Source organism: Drosophila persimilis, unplaced genomic scaffold, assembly GCF_003286085.1.
Source record: "Drosophila persimilis strain 14011-0111.01,24,50 unplaced genomic scaffold, DperRS2 tig00000622-arrow-arrow-pilon, whole genome shotgun sequence".
NCBI classification, from domain to species: Eukaryota; Metazoa; Arthropoda; class Insecta; order Diptera; family Drosophilidae; genus Drosophila; species Drosophila persimilis.
In genome coordinates, this window is record NW_020825326.1 from 1,673,602 (window position 1) to 1,694,284 (window position 20,683).

General features: G+C 47.3%; 1 protein-coding gene across 1 annotated transcript in view; it reads right to left on the minus strand.

The window, feature by feature from the left end:
• LOC6600185 (adenylate cyclase type 9) overlaps positions 1-20,683 on the minus strand; it is a 45,843-nt gene that overhangs the window by 16,196 nt on the left and 8,964 nt on the right. The window contains exon 2 of the mRNA XM_026990885.1: positions 14,241-14,662. Within this exon, the coding sequence (XP_026846686.1) occupies positions 14,241-14,249 (9 nt within the window). The 5' untranslated portion in view covers positions 14,250-14,662. The remainder of the gene's footprint in view (positions 1-14,240; positions 14,663-20,683) is intronic.

The following is a 20,683-nucleotide window of genomic DNA, read 5'->3' on the forward strand; positions in this document are numbered from 1 at the left end:
CACATCTTACATCCATTCTTTATCCATCTTTCGCTTCACGTTGTCATCAATTTATTCCGCTGCTTTTTCTGCTGTCTGCTGTTGGCTGTCTGTGTCTTCTTTTGTGGCTCTGCTTCTGTTTCCACTTTGAGGTTTGCACTTAATGCACCCTGTGGATATGTGGCTAAGAGTCGCGTTAGCAAGAACCCTTTTCGGGTTACCACTTTGCAGACTGCAGACTGCAGACTGCAGACTACAGTCTGCGTCCCTCGTCCCCCTTTCAGTTGTCGGCTGCAGTAGTTGAGCTGTTGCACTCTTTTTGTCCTGTGTTTTTGTTGCGGAAAGCACTTAGAATACCCCTTAGGTATATATATTTGCCCGGCAAGGGTAGACGCGAACGGAGCCCAGTTTGTGTAAGGGAAGAATTAAAAATTCAGCAGCAAACGGGCCACTGTCAAACTGGCAATATTCGAACCCTCATTTCATCCAATTGCTCCCTTTGATTGTCTGCGGCTTTCTGCATGAGTACTGATCTATTCTCGAAGTCCATCGCTCCAGCTCAGATTCTAGGAGCTTCTTTCTTTATGTTTCACATTCTGGATTACATTTGAAGTGCTGCCACCGCTGCTTTCTCTGTGCTACAGGGTATTCCACATTCGTGAATCATTCAGACTCCCAGCTAACTTTAAGCTTAACTCTAACTTTAAATCCTTTAAACAGATACCCTTAAAGGTCTGGCCTTTGGGCTATTCCAAATCCCGTCACCTGCGTCTTGCACTTTCCCGCTTGCATTCATAGTTGTATCTGGAAAGTCTATGACTATAGATTCTGGTAGCTGTTCGTATTCCAAGGGTGTTCCTGTTCGTATACAATTTCATTCAACTCTTTCGCGCCTTAATTCAATTAATTTTACCTTTTTTTAACACCTTTTTGCCATTATTCAGAGTGCATTTCAAGCGGAAAATTGAGTTTTTGACGCGCAGCATTCAATTAGCATCGACGAAAAACCTTAACCCGAGAGGCCCAAGGATAGTCCTTAAATGCACGAGGACTCGCATGTGCATACGAATATGAAACATGGAACATGGAACATGAAATATGGGAAGTGGAAGTGGAAGCGGAAGTGGACGTGGCAGTGGAAATGTGTGCGTGTGTCTGCATTTGATATTTGCTATGTAATGCGCTCGAATTTCCTTTGATTGAAATGGAACATTGCATGATATTTGTTCGTGGAGGCTAGAGTCATAGTCGGAGTCATTGTCGTTGTCGGGCTCGGGGTCGGGGTCGGAACTGGGGTGGGGACACGGCTAACAGGGGAATGGGGACGGGGATGGGAATGGGAATGGAAAACCCTTCGACAGTTACACGCAAATGCATTCATGTGGATCCCATACAAATGACAGTCAATGTCAGGCAGTGCATCGGAGTCGGGGTTGGGCTCAAATTTACATAAACTATGGCCAAATTAGAGCAAGAGTGGAATTCTGGCACCATGCTGTCCACGTTCCTCCATCCAATCCCATCCGCATCCGCATCCGCATTCGCCCTACTGTATCCGTGGCGTAGACGTAGCCCTACGCCCATATCAAGCATACGACATGTTGTGCGTCAGTCAGCAGGGACAGAGGCCGAGGCTGAGGCTGGGGCTGGGGCGGAGGCTGGTGCTGTTGACGGCTCTGCGACGGGATGCTCGGGTGGCTTGGGTCTTGACTGGTATGGTCTGGTCTTGACTGGTCTGCTCTGGCATGAATGACGTCTGACAAGGCGTCTGACAATAGTGGCGACAGCGGTGGCAGCCTTATCAGCGCCATGGCCAAAAAGCACGACAAGGGTGCGGCCAGAGCAGTGTGGGAGGGACGAACGAACGAGAACTGTTGACTGCTCTAAGATAAGCGATAAGATCTTACCCCGGAGCCGGCTGCTGTGGCAACTCCGACCCGCTCCGCACACACACTCCTCCACACCAGTGACAGATTCTGAGACAATGCCTGATAATGAAATTACAGAGCACGTCAAAGCTTGCCAAATATTTGAATTGCTCGGATTGCAGCAATTGCTTTGGGGCCACAGATGGATGTACATATCTACATATGGCCAGCGAGATGTCGGAGAGGAGTGGGAAGGCAAGAAGAGAAGAGATGTCCATACCCTTGTGTTGTGTATAGGTATTCTTATTCATTCGCACAAATATGCTCTTTTCGGCAGGGCCCGCACCCCATTGCAACTGTAATTTACAATTATTTAATTTGAATAATATCTCAGTCGATAAATGAAGACATTGTTTCGAGTCACATCTGCAATCTCTCACATCCTGGAGAGATGCAGCGGTCGCGCTCCCTCTATACATTTTTCTCAAGACAAGTGCTAGAAAAATTAAGAGAGATGTGCGCGGCCGGCGTTCCCCGACCAACCAAAAAAAGTGTTAACGTTAGCTTCAAATTACACCAATAATTCTGCCTGCAATAATGGGCTGCAATCCGCAAAGCCGAAGCTCGATACCTGAAAAAGAGCTCGAATACTTGCATGCATTCATCTAAATATGCACGTATCTATTGACTGGTTCCAATAATGTCGGACCCCCTCCAATAATGTCGGACTCTTAATTGGGGGGGACTCAAAGTTGAGGAGCAGATAAGTCGGAGCTAATGTAAGCATTTAAATTAGCTCGTTATTTTTGTTGGTCGACCTTGGGGCGTAGCTGGAATCTTCGAATGAGCCTGGAGGCCATCAAACGGCAACATTCGTTGACTCGCGGCACTTTTATCCTGAAGACGGCGTTTTCCAATCATCACAGTCCCGCAGTAGTCCCGCATCACAGTCTTCATATTGCTAACAATAACACAAACATCCCCGTTTTAATGATGTTTATAGCGATCACCACAGCCGAGTCGGCGCAAATAAGAGCCGGAGCTGGAGCCGGAGCCGTTTGTTTTCAGCTTCCGGCGATATGTGGACATGTACTCGTCGGGCTTCCATTGGAATTCGGGTGCCACAATCCATTGTTTCCATTGCCACAATACCATCCTCAAGCCATCCTCCAAAGACAATCATTGCCTGGTCTTCCTCTTTCTGGCCCACACACAGAGCCGCGGAGGAACACGCTCGACGCGTGCTCTCTCTCTCTCCTGTACTCTCCCCACGCACTCTCTCACTAGCACCTACACAGCTATGGGACAGGCAGTGGACAAGAACGAACGGTAAATCGTAAAGAAGGCACTGCCAGCTCGAACTGCGAATCTCGAGCGAGTTCTTGGACTGCACAGAGACGAAAATACACTGAGACTAAAGTAGGATCCGGCATGCTCTTCCCAAGGTACTCATGTATTCAGCGCAGTAGAACATCTCCCACATTTACGCAAATGAGCCGATCGCAACAGATAGCAATTCTTGCCTCATTGACTTCAAGGATTTTGGGGAGATCCAGTGCTGGGCTATGCTTTGCGGGCTATGATTGCGCATGCAATCATTATTATCTGATTCCGATATAATTAATGTGCCAATATCTATCAGTGTCTGGCCCGCTGGGTGCTACTGCCACTCACAAATGCATTCCACCAGCCACCAGCCACCTGCGACCTGCCACATGCCACGGATGTGTGTGTCTGTCTGTAGGGCATAATTCCATACACCGGCTGATTTTCCAGTTAATTTCGAATCGAATGCACTCACTCTGCCATCGGAGCATCGCATCGGAGCGCATTCATTGACTTGCTGATGCTGATTGGCCATTTTTCAATTTTCAGCTCCGCTTGGCAAGGCGCAATAAAATTTGACCTTGCCACCGCCCTGACACCCCTGTATATGCTACCACCCACCCACCACACCCATCTACCCACCTACCCACCGACCCACCTACCCACCGCCATCGCCACCAAAAACGAACAAAAAATGTTGGACAAACATCAACAAATTTATGACACTGTCGAGCAAACACACGAAAAAACACGCAGGCAGGGAGCGCACAAATTGTACTCTTCCTTTCCTCCCTCGCACTTCGGGGCAACGAATGTGGAAAATTTGTACCCTGTTTGGAGGTACCCATACCCCGTAGCCCCCTTACTGCCCAGCCCTCGGGCGCCTCTGCCTGTGCCCCTCCACGACACTCCTCTTCGTTTAAACACTTTGAATGACTTTATCGCGTTTTTATCGTTGCCGCATTTACCTGAACCGCGCTCCCAGTTCCCAGCTCTTGCCATTATTATTTGACGATAACTGCTCTCCGGCCCGACAGATTTATGTGGCACAGGTCTCCCATCCTCCCAGTAGGTCTCCACCGGCGCCTTTCCATCATCGCTCCTTTCTGCTGCTGCAGCCCAAATGCTGCTTAAATTCTCTTAAATCGTTCCCATCTTCGAAATGGCTTGAAAATTGTGTGTACGGATGAATGGACGGGACGCGACGGGTCGGGACGGACGGACGATTGGAGTTGGCTTGACTGTTGTCGTGCAAAGTTTATCACGTTGCGACTACGTGCCATGCCTAGCTAGACTCGGGCTCGAGTCCGGATCCGGATCCGGATCCGCAGTGAAAGAATGCACAAGTTCTGGTGGCTCTCTAATGAGGCAGCTCTCGCCTGGAGGAGGAGGATGCTCGACCTGCGTCAACAGTTGGCGGGGGAAATTGCGTGCGACACAATTTAATTGATTGCCCAGAGGTTCGGGTTTCGGGTTCGGGTGCGGGTGCGGGCCGAGGCACAATGGGGCAACATACATATAGTCGCTGTGAATCTGCCCTAATCCTAGGCAGTCCCTTGCTGCACGCTTTTGCAGTTTTCTGGATGTGAGACTCCGTTTTCTGGATCCTTGACTTCCCTTCAGCGTTTTCCTTTATACTTATTTACTCCATTGTTTCCAGCACATTATTCCTTTGCCTAGCACTTCCCGCGATGCTCTTTCGACTGTTTCGTATATCTCGCTTTCAGGACTTTCCTAACACTGGTCTTAAGAATACACTCATAACTCAGTCTCGTCTCGATCCGAATAATCGCATTGATACCTGTTCTTGCAACTGCTTTCTAGGATTGTTTTCATTGCTGTTCATTCCCTTTTATTATTGGTATTATTTCTGGCTCTGCTCTCTTAGCTCTTTCCAACACTGTTCTCTTCGGTGTGCCCTGGTCCCGCTTTGAGAACATTCTTCACCCTTCGATGCAGCACTGTCCGCACTGCACCTGCTCTCAATTGAGCTCCCGTCTTTAATTGAACTCGTTATCTGCTTGAGGGGCCCAGGTCTAACGGTCTAACTGTCCCCACACAAAAGAACCCATCTCCGTCGTAGAGACCCCACCCCATTCCGGGGCTCCATTGGCTAATGTCGTTCCTGTGCTTTTGCCTCATGGAATTCCCATTGAGCAGCTGGTTACGTATGTGCTCAGTGCCTGGCAGAGATTCAGGAGCAGCTGCTGTGCTCCGCTCCGCCCAGAGGCAGTAAACATTTAACCCCCACAAGATGCAGCTAATTCCAATTGAATTCGATACAAGAATCGGAAAAGAGAGCACGGATCTGGCTGCGGTACTATATTGTACATACGTATGTTGTCTGGAGTCCGGCTTCGTAGAAGAGCTGTGAGCGAACAAACAAACTAATTTTCTATTGAATAACAAACAGCAAACAGGACCCGAACATTCATAAAAAATGCGGAAAAGCGGCAGCGATGCCCTCGTGGCGGAAAGCCATTCTGGGACGGGAGGCCGAGCATCAGGGATTCACTCGGCTCGAACAGGGACTCAATCAAAGGGGAGCACACAAAGAAGCCACATAAAAACGCTGGCAGGAAGATGATGTGGAGTAGAGGATAAGGATGAGCCTGCCCAGGACAGTGGCAGTGGCTGGGCAACAGGATGGACAGTGGCCGAGGGGCAGAGGGACAACCGCAAAAGGCAAATTGAAAATAATGTTAGCCAGGGATCGAATGCGAGCACAAGAAGGAGCCGTCATCCGTGGGCCACTCGAGATTGTTGCTAATTTAATTGGATTTATTCGCTGCGTGATGGAAATTTATGATATGGCCAGTCAGGCCAGGCAGTCCGGCATACCGGCATTCCGGCAGTCCGGCAGTCTCACGGCCGCTAGGATATGCAGAGTCTTATCCTCTGGCAAATCGTTAAAGGCCTTCCGAATGGACCATCCAGATTGGGGCTCAAAGGCGAGAGCAGGGCATGTGTAGTGCTTCAAGACTATGGAAATTTAACATTTGCGGAGCGAAACAGCCATTTAAATATTTGAAGATAAGGGCCGTAATAATGTCTTAGTCCATCTGTCCACTCTCGGGAGGGCAATCACCAGTGTTGAGATCCAGCATTCCTTAGCTCTCCTCGAACTTAAATGGTCTCTCGCTGTGACAAGGCGTTGCTTGTCTAAGACGATGCCAAGAAGCTCAAAGGGAGCTCCAGGGCCGTGGGAGTGCGGGTAAGCTGCTGTGGGCTGGGCTATGCACAATTCGCATTCCTCGAGTAGAACGCATATTGCAAATGACATGCGACAGGTCCCAATCACAGTCCCCGTCCCCGTCTCCGTCTCCGTCCTTGTCCCCGTCACCATCACCTTGCCCGTGGCCGGGCCCGTGCACAGGAAAATACTGCTGCCAAGTGTCAGGTGCTGCAGGACATTTGTTTCGGGGCCAGCCCCCGCATCCTCCCACTCTGATGAGGTGCCTGACAATGCGGATGCTGACGCAATGTTCGCCCTAGAGCTTCTCTGGGTTTATTTTTATCGCATTGCTGATTATGAAATTCTTTTGGGCCGTGCCGAAGGACAAAGGTGAGGCGACAAATGCGCCACAGACACAAATGCGCACACAAAAGTCACACAAGCCGCACACAATGCCAGCCGCATGCCAGCCAATCTGTCAAAAGGTGTCAAAGCATTTGAATTGGAACTGGAACTGGAACTGGAACAGGAGCTGGAGTCAAATGAGGCAGTTATAATTGTTGGCCATTGTTATGGCTGACGTTGTCCTGTGCAAACGATGACTGAATGAATCGAGCCCCCGGTGGGAAGCGACTGATGGCAACTGGCAGTTGCAGGACATTACCTGCTGCTGCCAAGCCACAGGCGGCTTGAGCCTACGCCCACTCTGATGCCAACTGGGTGCCATCTGGATGCCATCTGGATGCCATCTGGATGCTGCTCGTTATGCTCCACTTTAACCTTCCGCTTTTTTTATGCGAGCCTGTACTCAAAAGTAGCTTAGGCGACTCCGACTTCGACTCCGAGTGGCAAGGAGTCGAGTGGAGCCCACGGGGCGTATGCGAATTTATTTTCCATATGTGCAAGCTTAAACGGCGCGCTGCTCTTTCGCTTTCTCTCCTGCCTGCTTTGACGCGGGAACCACTTGTCGCGGAAGTTTATAGCTCATTATGCGGCTTAATTGTCGCCCCCTGCCGCCCCTGTCCCCTTCCCCATCAACCACGCTTCGCGACCTTTGCTGTGGTAGCAAGCACCAGGGCCAGGACCAGGACCAGGACCAGGACCAGGATAAGCACAAGGATTGGCAGCGAGACCAGGACCGGGACTGGGAACAGGACTTGGACCTGGGAAACTTTTAATTGGAAAACTTTCTGCATACGCACAGATAAACGCGGCTCGATGCGGGGGCCAAAGCAGCTTTTACACTTGACAGTGCTTCCCATTCCCATTTCCTTACACAGATACGCACAGACACACACTCCCACTCACACTCAAACGAATTAACAGAGGCATATGCAAATGCATGTAAATGAGCAAGAGTACGGCGACAAGAAGCTTAGTCCCGAGCTCAGACTCTAGAGCGACTGTACGACATTCCCGTAAATGTTTTATGTTAATTCCGACGGTTGAAGCCGGAGAGCAGGAGGAAGCTCTCTCCTTGGCATTCCACATAAATATGCTACAAAGATATATACAGATATATGTACACATATGCATGTATATTTCACAGATCGGAAGCAGTTTACACATTCTTTTTTAAGAGCATCTGCCTGAAACAGTTTCTTCATTGAATGCTTCTGGATGCTCATTTGCCGAAGCTGGCCAGTTGATTAGCTTTCTTGGCTTTCTCTTGAAGCACTCAAAGTGTGTTGCCACAAAAGACACAACCATTCTGGGGCGATCCCCCATTGGCACTGACCTTGGGTGTATGGGGAATCTAGAGACCCTTGACAGCTGATTCGCTGTCCAGAACAGAATCTCGCATGGCCTTGAGACTAGTTGAGGTCTGTTCTCTTAACAAAATTATAGCTTGCATAGGTCGGCTTGGCATAGGACTGGAACTATGAATGGGAGTGGGCAGGACATGACAAAAGCTTTTGGGCAATTAGCACTGATCATGATGACGCTGCCCTTATTTTCATTTGATAAATGCCCCATTTTGATAGCTGGTTGGAGTTCGAATCGATCCAGATTGATGCAACGGCAAAATTACTGATGAAATGGAAATCCAACTCCCAGCCCTAGAAGTACAGGTTTCCCACTCGGCGGCACAGCACACTTACTCGTATTTATGTCGGGGAATGCCTGCGTGCCAGCCTGCTCTTTCACAGGACCCACATTCTTGGTCTTCATTAGGTGCAGCAGATGGAGGAGATGCCTCCTTCTCGTTACCGCAGAATACCATTCGCTGGGGCTCTGGAGCTCTGTGGCATAGTTTGTGATTACCGTGTTTTTCATGGCATACTTCCAGGCGAAGCTCCCCTTCCTGCCTTCCTGCCTTCCTCTCTCCCTGTCTCCTGTCCGTTCTGTCTGTTCTGTCTGTATACATAGTTCACATGGAGTATCACTTGTTTGCCAGTCCTGTCCTGGATCTAGGTCTGGCTCTGGAGGGGGCTGTGGGCCATTTTGTTTGCCTGTCGGAACTTTAGTGCCGTGTCGATTTCAGACCACGACATTGCGACACTTCCTTTTTCCTTTTTCCTCTTCCTCCTTCTCTTCCTTCTCCCCTGGCTGCCGTTTTTTGTTTCTGCTTCTGCTTCTGTTTCTGTTTCTCTTTCTATTTTTCCCTACCCAGGCTTTTTCCATTGTTATTGACTATTTATTTTTCATTTAGTTTATTGCGGATCAAGGTTCCTGGCCAGCACAATTTGTTTGTCTTTTGGGCAGGGACAGCAATGGGGGCAGGGGCAAGCACAAGCACAAGCAGAAGCATAGAAAAAATCGTTTCAATTCCCTGCACTAATGATTCGAGGCAGTACCGGGTGCCGCACCTGGCCCCGCCTTCATTAAAAACGCATCAATCAAAGGGAAATCAATGCCCGGACAACAACTGATTCAAGCTGTCAAAGACAACGAACCCGCGACGACGACTACATCGATGATGATGATGATGATGATGATGATAATGGGGAATGAGGAATGAGGAAAGAGCAATGAGCAGGGATATGGATTTAGGTTGGGGAACGTGTATGGATGGAGCCCATCTCATTGGCAATTGATGGCCTAATTGCCAGACATCCTCATCGTCATCATTAGCGCAGTACTTTATCTAGTGGAAGCTGGAGGCAAATGAGAGGCACTCATTAAACGGAAAGGGGAATTGCTTTCGAAGTCCCACCATTAAGAAGCTTCTAATTCGTATCCGCAACTGAAATTAAACTGGGATTAAGGTGTATCTGTATCGCCTAATTTAGTCTTGAAGCGTTCATCAGTTCAATTGCTGGCTTAGGAATGCGTTCCGTTCCTCCCAAGAGTTGACAGGACGTCGAGAGCCCTGAGCCTCGAGCCATTGCACTCCCCAAGAGAATCTAAATTCCAAATTTTAATTGTCTAAATTTACGTTTATTTTTTATGTAAATATATGAAGTATTCACGTATATCCACGATAGGTAATTAATAACTTGTTACCAGGGACCGACAATAAGAGTTATGAATGCAAATTTTCCCTAAATAAATCAATGTAAAGGAAATATACTATTATGAAATAGGCTTCAATAAAAATAAAAGTGAGAGTTCTATTTGATTTGTATTTTACGAGTTACAAATAACAGTTATTCCGTATCTTTTTAAAATAATTAAAAATAAAGGTTAATTTGAATATCTGCTTCGGATCGGGCTATTATTATAGCCACAAGGAACAAATCAATTTTCAGTCGCCACGCAACGCCGTCCACGCGCTATCCCTCTCTCACACACTCTCCGTAGCGCAATATGTGCGCCCTCTGGCGGCGAGGAGCCGTACTGAATGAGTATCGGGTGTAAATGTAGAGTCGCAGCCGCAGCAGCGACCCACAACGTTCCTCCTCGTTTACATAGGAATTGGGAAATAATTGGTAGACTGCAGTTTTTATTAAAAGACTAACAATAGTTACGGTCCGTGTTGGCTACTGGTATCAAAGATACAAGGGAATTTTTCCCCGTACTGAATTAGTTAGGCATTCCATGAGAATATCAAGCATACGCCATGCATGCCGATCCTATACCCGCAGCGGACTTTCACCACTAGATTCACCGTTTCTTGGGCGTGGATTCTGCTTTAATTTATTCAGCTTCCATTGAGGAGGCATTGCGGTTCAATTCAACGAATGCAAGCACTCACAGGCTTTGGCCCGTCTTCCTCCCCAAGATCAGGCATTCGCCGTCAAGTAAGCCGCCGCAAAATAACATCAAGTTTTGCATTTGCATTTGTTCGTTTCCCCGTCGTCCATCGCCTTGCGGTCCTAATACTTCCTCCGTCTGCACCAAATGTAAATTTGTTCCCTAATAACATGCCAGCGCAGTCTCAACGAGAGAGAGAGAGAGGGGAGCCTTCGCAGGCGGAGGGCGCACAGAAGCCCGAGCTTAGGCGGGGCTCTGGTACGTTCTTGGGTTTGGTTCTGTTTTTTGGTTCTGGTTCTGGTTCTGGCTCGGATCGACTTGGCTTGGCTTGGCCTGGACTTAGCATGGTCGACCCACTTAAGAGCGCTCTCTGTAGGCCGGTGTCGAGGCTATCGCTTCGTTTGCTGCATAAATCATGCGCCAAAAGCACAAAGTCCTGCCAGGATGCGAGGGCACCTGAGCAGGGGGAAACAGTGGGGAGCACTGGGGCGCTGTAGTGGCTGGAATGAATTTGTAAGCAGGTGCAAATTAGGTCAATACTCATGTCGGTGTCGGTGTCTGTGTGTGTTTGTGTATGTGTGTCTGTGTCTGTGTTTGCCCCCGTGTCAAAGTCCGTGTGGGCCTCTGCCTCATCATTTGGTGTGTTTGTTTATGGCCCCAGCTGCTTTGGATGTGTCGTTATAGCCGCCTGTTGCTGACGATTCGCTACGAGCATTCTCCCCATATGTGTGCTGCCGTGCTGCCTGTGCCTCGCATACATAAACATGAGATGACAGCGGCGACACCAACGACGACGTCACTGACCCAAAATTCAAATGCCTATGCGGGCCGGCAGGAGAAAGTTCGCTGCAGTTCGCTAAATTCGATGGTGCCCTGTGGCCCAACGGGCATATTGTTGAGCCAAAAGCTGCGTTCCGAGTCAGAGATTTTGCGAGGAAACCTTTGAAAGTAGACCAACGAATTCTGCGATGGCCGATGCCACTGCACTGCGCTGCGATACAGTGGAGCTAAGAGCAATCAAAAGGGGAAATACTTAAGTGGATGAGATCAGGAGAAAGAATTTCGGAGTGGGAGCAAAATCTTAAAAAGGTTCAATGGTTTGTCATTAAGCCAGATGTAGATATAGACACTACCACTAGGTATGTACGTCTTGGTTTTCAATTTTGTACACCTAATACAGTTACCCGATCTGGACTGTTCTGATTTACATATGTATACACATACGTACAGACGCGATTTCAAAGAAAACTAGGAAGAAATGGCTCAGAAATGGTTTCCTTCGCGCGTTTCCAGCATTTGGACAATTACTATGGCACCCTTCCTAAGGCTATTTTAGAAAGTAACGACACGTTTCAAATAGTGAAGTATCTATTTCGGAGCCAGAGCCAGAAGAGGACCCTGCTAAGCCACACTGGCAGAGAGAGCGAGGGAGAGTTTGACAGAGACTGGGAAGGAGATGGAGAGAGTGGGAGCCTGGGCCTGAAATCGGTTGCTGTGGAAAACTTATTTTCTTTATGGTGGCCATAATATTTATCCGATTACCATATCATTAATCATTAATCGTCATCAAGACGGACTCGCCTGTTGATACTAATCAAGACTATAAATACTTAATGGCGTCGGAAACTCATTCTTCTGGGTGTCACCCCTTACACTTCCACCACGAATTTTATACGTTCATCCCAAAACTCTTCGAGTACCGGGTACAAACATAAAGACATTGTCCCCCTTCCAATTGTCGTTGTTGATTTGGTTCATCTCGTGCCTCTTGTGATTGGGATTCAACAATTGCGACATGCCCACTTCCACATTTTCGTTATACTGCTGGACTCGTTTGTCTGTTCCTTCTGGTCTACTATTTCGAATGCTTCAAGCTTTATTCGTTTGACAGCCCATGGCATTGTTCGCAGTAACACACACAAAACTAGGGGGAACGTTGTGAGTTGCTGCTGCGACCGCAACTCTACATTTACACCCGATACATAGTCAGTATGGCTCTCCTCCGGAAGACGCTAACATTGAACGGCAAAGAGTGCGTGCGGGAGAGACAGAAAACGTGTCGTCAGGCGCTCTGATTGATCGGTTCATTTTGGCTATAAAAATTATCCGATCTGATCCAGATTGGGCAATCTGGTAGATATGATCATTCTCTATGATTGTGGGATTTTAATTTTCTCGTACCTTCCAATTTGTGGATGCGCCAGATTTCCGTTTTTTGTGGGGGCGGAAGGGGGAGCGGCGTAGTTTTGAAATACACTTGTAACAGTGACATATCACAAAAGTCGGGATACAAAATGTCCTTGGTCTAGTACTAATAGTCTCCGAGCCCTAGGCGCTCATAGGGACGATCAGACTGACGGACGCACGGACAGACATGGCTCAATCGACTCGGCTATTGATGCTGACCAAGAATATGTATACTTTATGGGGTCTGAAACGCTTCCTTCTGGACGTTACACACATCCACTTTAACCACAAATCTAATATACCCCTATACTCATTTTGAGTATCGAAACCTTAAAAAGTAATACCCAGTCCTTGCCATAGTGTCTATGCTAAAACTTAGTGTTTCCAACTTGTCATAGATCCAAAATGACGAGCAAAGTTGTCTGCATCAGGGGAATGGTCTTGCTACCCGTTTCCAGGTCATGGTTCAGGTTGAGCATTTTCCGATTTTATAGTTCTTTCTGGCTGGCGAGACACGAAGGAAGGACAAGGGAGGAGCAGGAGACCGCGAAGCCAACGTTCTATGAGAATGGCTGGCGTCACTCTCCCCTCCATTTAATTCCCCCCCCCTCACACTAACAGCTTCTTGTCTTTCATCGTGAATCTCTATGTTAGTATGAGTATGCCTGTGTGTGGTTTTTTTTACTTTTAATGTGTTTGATGCTCTTAAGTCTTTTGATAAAATAAACTGAAAATCGATTTTAATTCAATAAAAGCGGAACTGCTCCCCGAGCACCCCTCTGCCCTTAGCCTCAGAAGACGCTTACATCTCCACTTCCAGCCCCTAGCACCGCTGCATCCCTTATCTGGGCTGTACTACCCTCGAAGAGGCTGTTTGGATTTTGACCAGATCTTTGCAATACAGAAGTCTTCAACGCTCTGCTGCACAGATTATTGCGGGGCTGTTTTCACTAAAATAGAAGCACTATTTTATATTACATCCGTTGAAATCAAGTCTTACTCAGGACAATTGATTTGTTTTTAGACATTACCCAATGTGCTTAATATCGTAATCTGTATTATCTATGGTCTATGATTTGTGGTGTTAAATCGTCCAATAAGCCGAGTAGCGCTGACTCGCGGAGGTGAGCGAGATGTAACGGCAGGTGTTGATGTGAGAAGCGTCAAGATTTAAAGCAACAATTTAGAAACAACAATGTAAAATATTCTAAAATGCATTTAGTCATTAGGTGAAAAGAGCACACACCGAGTGCAAGAATGGATCGTGGTTCCTCTCTTTCTCTCCATTCTTCATTCTCCCACATGAGCGCACCTTTTGTGAACAGCGATACCAAAGGACTGAGAGAGAGAGCATGAGGCGGCTCCAATACCAATTCCGGCGCGCACGTATAAAATATTTTGTATAGGCTACATAAATCAAAGGAGTACCGTGTATAAAAGTGGAGCTGCGGCCCCTGTGGCCGCTCAGAACGTATGGCTCCACAGGGACGATAGATTGCTAAGGGCATCCGACGCTCCGGTCCCCGGAGATAGCCTTCATCCCTTATTCCTTAATTGCTGTAACTTACCTCAGACATTTTGCGTTGCTTTTCGTTAAGATCAACAAAAAGTCTTCAACTTTTTGGAGCTGGTTCTTGTTGCAGTTGCTGTTGCTGTTGCGTTTACTGTTGCTTTTGTTGCAGCTATTGCGGGTGTGCGTATGGGTGTGTGTGCCCTAGCCTTGGCCAAGGGCTAATGTGGCTGTTGCGGCTGTTGTTCTGGCTGGCTGCTGTTGCAACATCCTCCGATTGACACCCCTCGCCCACATGGCGTGAGAGTAGCAGGCTGCAGACTTGAATCGAGTTCGTTGTGGCTGTTGCTGGGGCTGCTGCTGCTGCTGCTGTTCCTGTTGCATCATGAGTGCTGCATGCAACAAGTGGCAGGCCATACGAGTATATACAGCTAGCAGCGAGTGGCGCGCTGCTCAGGCCTCATGGATGATGACCCCTTGCTGAAAGAGAGCACACCAAAATCAAATAGAGAGAGAGAGAGAGGGAGAGAGAGAGGGAGTGTGTTAATCAATCAGTCGATAAATCAGTCAATCAAACAAACAATCAATTTGAGACCTGTTCGGGCTCAGGAGACACTTGTCGACCTTACGGACGAGTTCAAGAATCTGTCGCTGATAGACATACAAAATACCCTTCCCAAAGGCAATGCAAATTTTGAGCAGATGTTGGCAATCCGGACAGAGAATCACTTCTCTGCCCATCAGGAGTATAGCATACTATTTCGAATAATAAGGCAAAGGCATTTAGAGCTTAGGGACCTGCTTGTTTTTGGCTGAAGACTAGCTAGCTGTAGGATTAAAGTACCGCTTGTATTAGTGGAGTGAGTGGAGTGGAGAGTGGGCGGTTGGGTTGAACAAAAACAATCTGTAGCTTCAAGTGATTTCTCAAAGCTCAGTCACACATACACGCACATATATTTTTAATAGAATTTTCATTTCGTAATCGTGCCATCTGATAGGGTATCTCCAGCCTCGGTCTGAGATTCAAGACTTTTTTATTGTGGTTTCTCTTGATATTTGTTGGCGGCTGTGTGTCTGGCGGAGAGGAAAGAGAGAGAATGAGAGAGACAGACAGACAGACAGAGGTGGATAGAGAGGGAGAGGGAGATGCAGATGGAGATGGAGCGAAACATGGCAGCGAGAACCAGACTTTGTTGATTAAACAATTAAAGTTGAGTCGCTTGCCTGGCTTTGATTGAATTTGTCGCTTCTTTTAATTAGCATCTTGTCACACTTCTCCATCCCCACCATCCCCGTCCTCTCTTTGACCCGTTTGCCACTCAACACCCCTGTCCCCCTACCGCCTCCCTCATTCAATCGTCACAAAGCCCCGTAAAGTATTTAGCCAACATATCAAGTTATTGTGTCAGTTCTCATCTCTCAGCAAAACGCATTCTCCACTCGCTTTTTCACAAAACTTTTCCAACGCATTCGAGTTGATTCGGCTGCAGAGGAGTTGGAAAAAAGTGGATAAACAGACGTACGGACGTACGGACGTACAGACGGTTGAAATACTGCGAAACAGAACAAGGGGGCTTCTTATGCATGCATGAGTGAGTGGTCTATGGGGCACATTCCTCTCAAGAGGAGTTATCCTTTACATTTAATATGCATCAGGCGTCCAGGCGGATAGAGTATATATATATATATATAAGTAATTGTTAAAAGCCAAGCCATTCGCATGGGAAGAAGCACATTACAGGTTTTTATGCTCGGCCCGTTCGCAGGGGACATTTCTCACGGTGCAACATTTTCTTGGACTCATAACCAAATGGGTTGAAAGGTTGAATCATCTTTCTCATAGGAGATAACAATGAAGGAAAACATGATATTGGTGACATCATTAAAAAAACAGCCGCTTTGTGGACTTTGAGACGACCGAATTTTTGAAAGGAATCAAGGCTCTACGCCTCTAAAAAATTATGTTGGCAAACACAAAAAAACAATTTATTATTTATTATTTATTAACAATTTAATCTTGGCTAACACGGGTACATAGGTTGATATGTATGCATTTAATGATCCACCCCCGTGCATATGTATGTACTATTTCTTCTTCTGGCAACTCAGAGGCAGTTTTGCGAGACATTTGGATAAATCGAGCAATTGTACTCATATCGGCTTGACAATTTATTTCCAATAACAGACATAGCTTCACCCGGAGTTCTGATGGGAAAGAGGATTTCCATTGTCCCTTTCCCAAGGCCAAGGCCCGCGAGCTACCTTCGAGGATTCCCCTAACCATTAATTGGGCATCGTTCACCCCAGCCCCAAAAGCCAGGAATATTGCGAGGCACGAGGCTATGTGGCGTCAGGTTCGTTGTTCCTCAATCTAAGCGCTCCTCCTTTTCGCCGGGGCCCTAGAAGTGGGGGCACAACAACACAATCATAAGAGGAAAAAAGAACAAACGGCGATGATAATCATTACACTCATCCCATACATATGTACATATGTATGTATGTACATATGCACACTAATAGCCTCCATGATAATGACGATGACGATGTGTGCTGGAGTGGGGCTTGTTCTGGGTGCTTCCGCTCCAGAGAATGAAATGGGGAGTGGGACGAGTGGCAAGTGGCGAGTGGCGAGTGGCGAGGGGAGGAACCGCAGGCGGCAATGAGCATGGCATGAAATGGCGAGCCAATTCCAGTAACGAGATAAACGATACTGAAACGATTCCGGAACTAGTTTGGCTTTGAACCAATATAGCTGTAATTGAACTAGTTTCCACTTGAGTGGGTCACGGAGCTAGATCAGCAAAGCAATAAATTGAACCTGCTTGAGGGCTACACGGCACAGAAATAATACGAGTCATATTTAATTGGTTACAGAAGCAGTTCCTCGGGCAGATTTATAGGGACATATGTACATATTTGTATTTGATGGGGCACTGCGCATTGAACAAGGGAATACGAACAGATACTACGGTAACCCACAGCGAGCTTCCATTGGATACGGCAGTAATCCAACCGAATGGACGCAACTCAAACGTTATCCAGAAAGTCCAGATCTATTAAAAACTAGTTGAGCACAATAAAAATTAATTCGCTAGTAAATTGGGCTGATCCGCGCACTGATAATTCCCTTTCATTTCCGACCACGATTCGTAGGGGAATCTCACCTTTGATGTTGAAACGTTTTTTTTTTTTTGTTTTTTGCTCTTATTTTATTTTGTATTTTATTTTATGCGCTGCTCTGGAATTTTCGCATGAAATTTGTACTATTTGTTTGGCTTTTATTTTTATTATGGTACATGTTTATGTATTTAGCGAGCAGAAATAAAAACACCTCCAGAAGAGGGAAGGTGAAGAGAGAATTAAGCACCCATGCAAGCATTCATATGTACCTACATCCATCTACATCCATCTGTACATACTCGTAAGAGTATGTTGGCGATCTCGGGCAGAGGTTCCAGGTGAAATTTCAGCTGTTCCCCCTGGGACAAGGACAGACAAGAACATGTACGATAATTAATAGAATGTACAGACATACATATGTCCAATCGACCGACCAGAGGAGGAGGGCAACAGAAACAGCAACAGCAACAGCAACAGCAATGCCGGACAGTGCGGACAATGCGGACAACAACAGCGAATTATTAATAAGTGGGGAATGTGAACAATTCCAGGAATTGTTTGCACTCTGACCAGCTCCAAACTCTTCGAATATCACCAATGTGCACCGCCGCCCCACCCACTCTGCCCTCCCTCCGTTCCTGCTCTTGTTGTTGTTGTTGTTGTTGCTGTTGTTGTTCTTGTCTCTTTTTTTATTGTTTTGTTTTTTGCGCCAAGTTTGCCGAAATTCAAGCCCGGCCAGAAGCGAGCTCGGTGCCGAACAAGAGCGTCTACACGAACACGCCGACAGGCGGACGGACAAACAAGTACTACAATGTAAAGCGGAAAGGAGAGCCAGAACAGCCCTGAGGATCTCTGAACCCGATCCGAGAGTGCAGTACAATTGTCGGGTTCTATGGCAAATGATACTCGTAAAGCCATTACACATTTATGCTTCGATTTAAGGGTGTTCCTCCCCTTCCCACTACCACTACCACTCGCACTCGCACTCCCTCTCCCACTCCCCTCTCTAATGCCCCACAAGGCTAATCCAGCAGAGCAGAGAAAGATGGACCAGTCGTCACTGCAAAGCATGTGTTCCAAGCTGTCGGTTCCCGGCTATGTCCGTGACCCTTGCGAGTTCTCCATTCGGGCAGTTCTCCATTTTGGGAGCAAGGGCCTGTTTCAGCCAGACGTGATGTGGCTGTCTGCAGTGGAACAATTGCAATGACCTAAAGAAAGTTATGTACTCATTGTACATATGTACATATGTGTGTTCGTCGAAAGAACAATGTTAATATATTTTATTTTGAGTAAATGTTTATGAATTTCCCTGCAAATGAGGAGATGAATAGTAAATCCATTTAAAGAATCCATTTCATTTTCATTTGGTGGAAGTGGAAGAGATATTCGCCTCTGACCAGCCCTTGGCCTTCATCCTGTAGCCTGTAGCCTGTAGCCTGTAGAATTTAATGCGATCATTGGTGGTGGTCTTTGGCCTGGCCTCTGTGTGTCTTTTCATTCAATGGTGCTGCTGATGTTGTCTTTATTGCCAGGGGGTGGTGAGTGCTGGATTGAGGGCATTAACAAGTGCAAACACTTCCTTCCTGTCCACCACTTGCACAATTTAGCTGTATCATTGCTCACACATCGACTCAGAGCCCACATCCCACATCCCACAGCCCAGACCCCAGACCCAGCCCCTGACGTAGACTCATCTCGAGTCTTGAGTCTCTTTTCGCTGGTCCCCTGCGCCCCAGCGGCAGCATCCAGCATCCACATTATCATAATTATTTATCGTAAATCTTTCGCAGGCCAAGGAGAGAATTACTTCCTGCTTTTTGTGGCGGCGGCAGCTGCCGCGAACTGAAGATGCTGCTGCGATCGCTTGCCAGTGAGTCCCATCTCAGATTACAGCACTTGCCGTGCCGCTTGCCGCTTGCCGCTTGCCACTTGCCACTTGCCACTTGCCACTTGCCGCTCTGTTGTTTTTCTGCTTTTCTGCTTTGCTGAACGCACTTGGGGGGCTTCGGCCGCCCCTCCCCCACTCGGCACCGCCCCGAAACACACACCAGATCCGATACGATCCGATCTGATCAGATCATGCCAGACCCAATGCGATTCTGCAATATGTCTGCGCCCTGTCTGAGTCGTAAATAGTTTGTATTATATGTATAAGCAAGTGATTGCCGTACCCCGAACGAGTTCATACAATGCACACACTTGATCTGCATCGATACAGGTGCATATATCGCGGGGGTTACTATGATGAATAGTGCCTCCGGTTCATGGTTAGTGCTTAGGAGTTTCTCTATTGGCTTTAAGTAGTATAAATGTGTTGGGCGAAGATGGTTTTTCTTGCTTGTCGCTGTTACGCCTACTCCGCTCACTCCGCTCACTGCAACGCTCCACCCCTCCCCATCCTCCCTGTAGATACATGGCTCCGTCGTCATGACTCATCAAGAAACAGCAAGCAGCAGCAGCAGCAGCAGCAGCAGCAAGTTAAACTCAATTCCACACTGTTTATACAATATTTATAGGGGGATTATGTCATTTGACAAAGCGCAATTGTTTGCTCATTTACAGCACTCCGATATCGGCATTTGAATGAACCCCAACAAAACACTACTCAACTCAACTCAACTCACAACTCAACTGAACGGCAGCTGCAGCTGCAACTGCAACTGGAACGGTTAAGGGAAGTGCAACTGGCATGGGCCAAGAGCCAAGAGCCCACTGCCAAGTGCCAAGTGCCAAGTGCAGCCATTGAATGCCAGCGGAAGCAGATACAGATACAGATACAGATACACTTATGGATATAGATAGAGATACTACATAGTACGGTGAATGCGGACCGTTGGTCCCCAGCTTCGAGCTGTGATGCCGTTCCCCTGAGCAAAAATTCCAATCTATAAAACATTACTTGCATTCTAGTATCTACCTATGTACACTTGTACACTTGCTGGCAAATGTAATCGCAATTGATTGTGTGTGCATATCGATTAAGAGTGATATCAATGTTGTGGACGGGGACTCTTGTCTGGAAGACACGTCGCAGCGGTTTACGCAGAGTTAGAGGAGCGGAAACTATTTCGTTGGTAAAGAGAACGGATACACATAACAATAGATAGAATAGGTTTCAGCATCCTTCTCTGCGAGCTATCGATGACTCAACCAGGGAGCAGAGAAGGCCTTAGGGCCTTCCCTTGCCTGCCTCCACACAGACGATCTGTGTCTCATTCGACTGCGAGTAATCGTTCTGAGTGCGGTGTGGCAGCTAATGAATGATGTGGTGTTGTTGCTGCTGCTGCTGCTGTTGTTGCATGTGTACTTTGGCCACAGTGTGATTGCGCAATGTGCGGCTTTTGGGGGTTTTGCGGCTTGTGCCCTATGATTATGCACAAA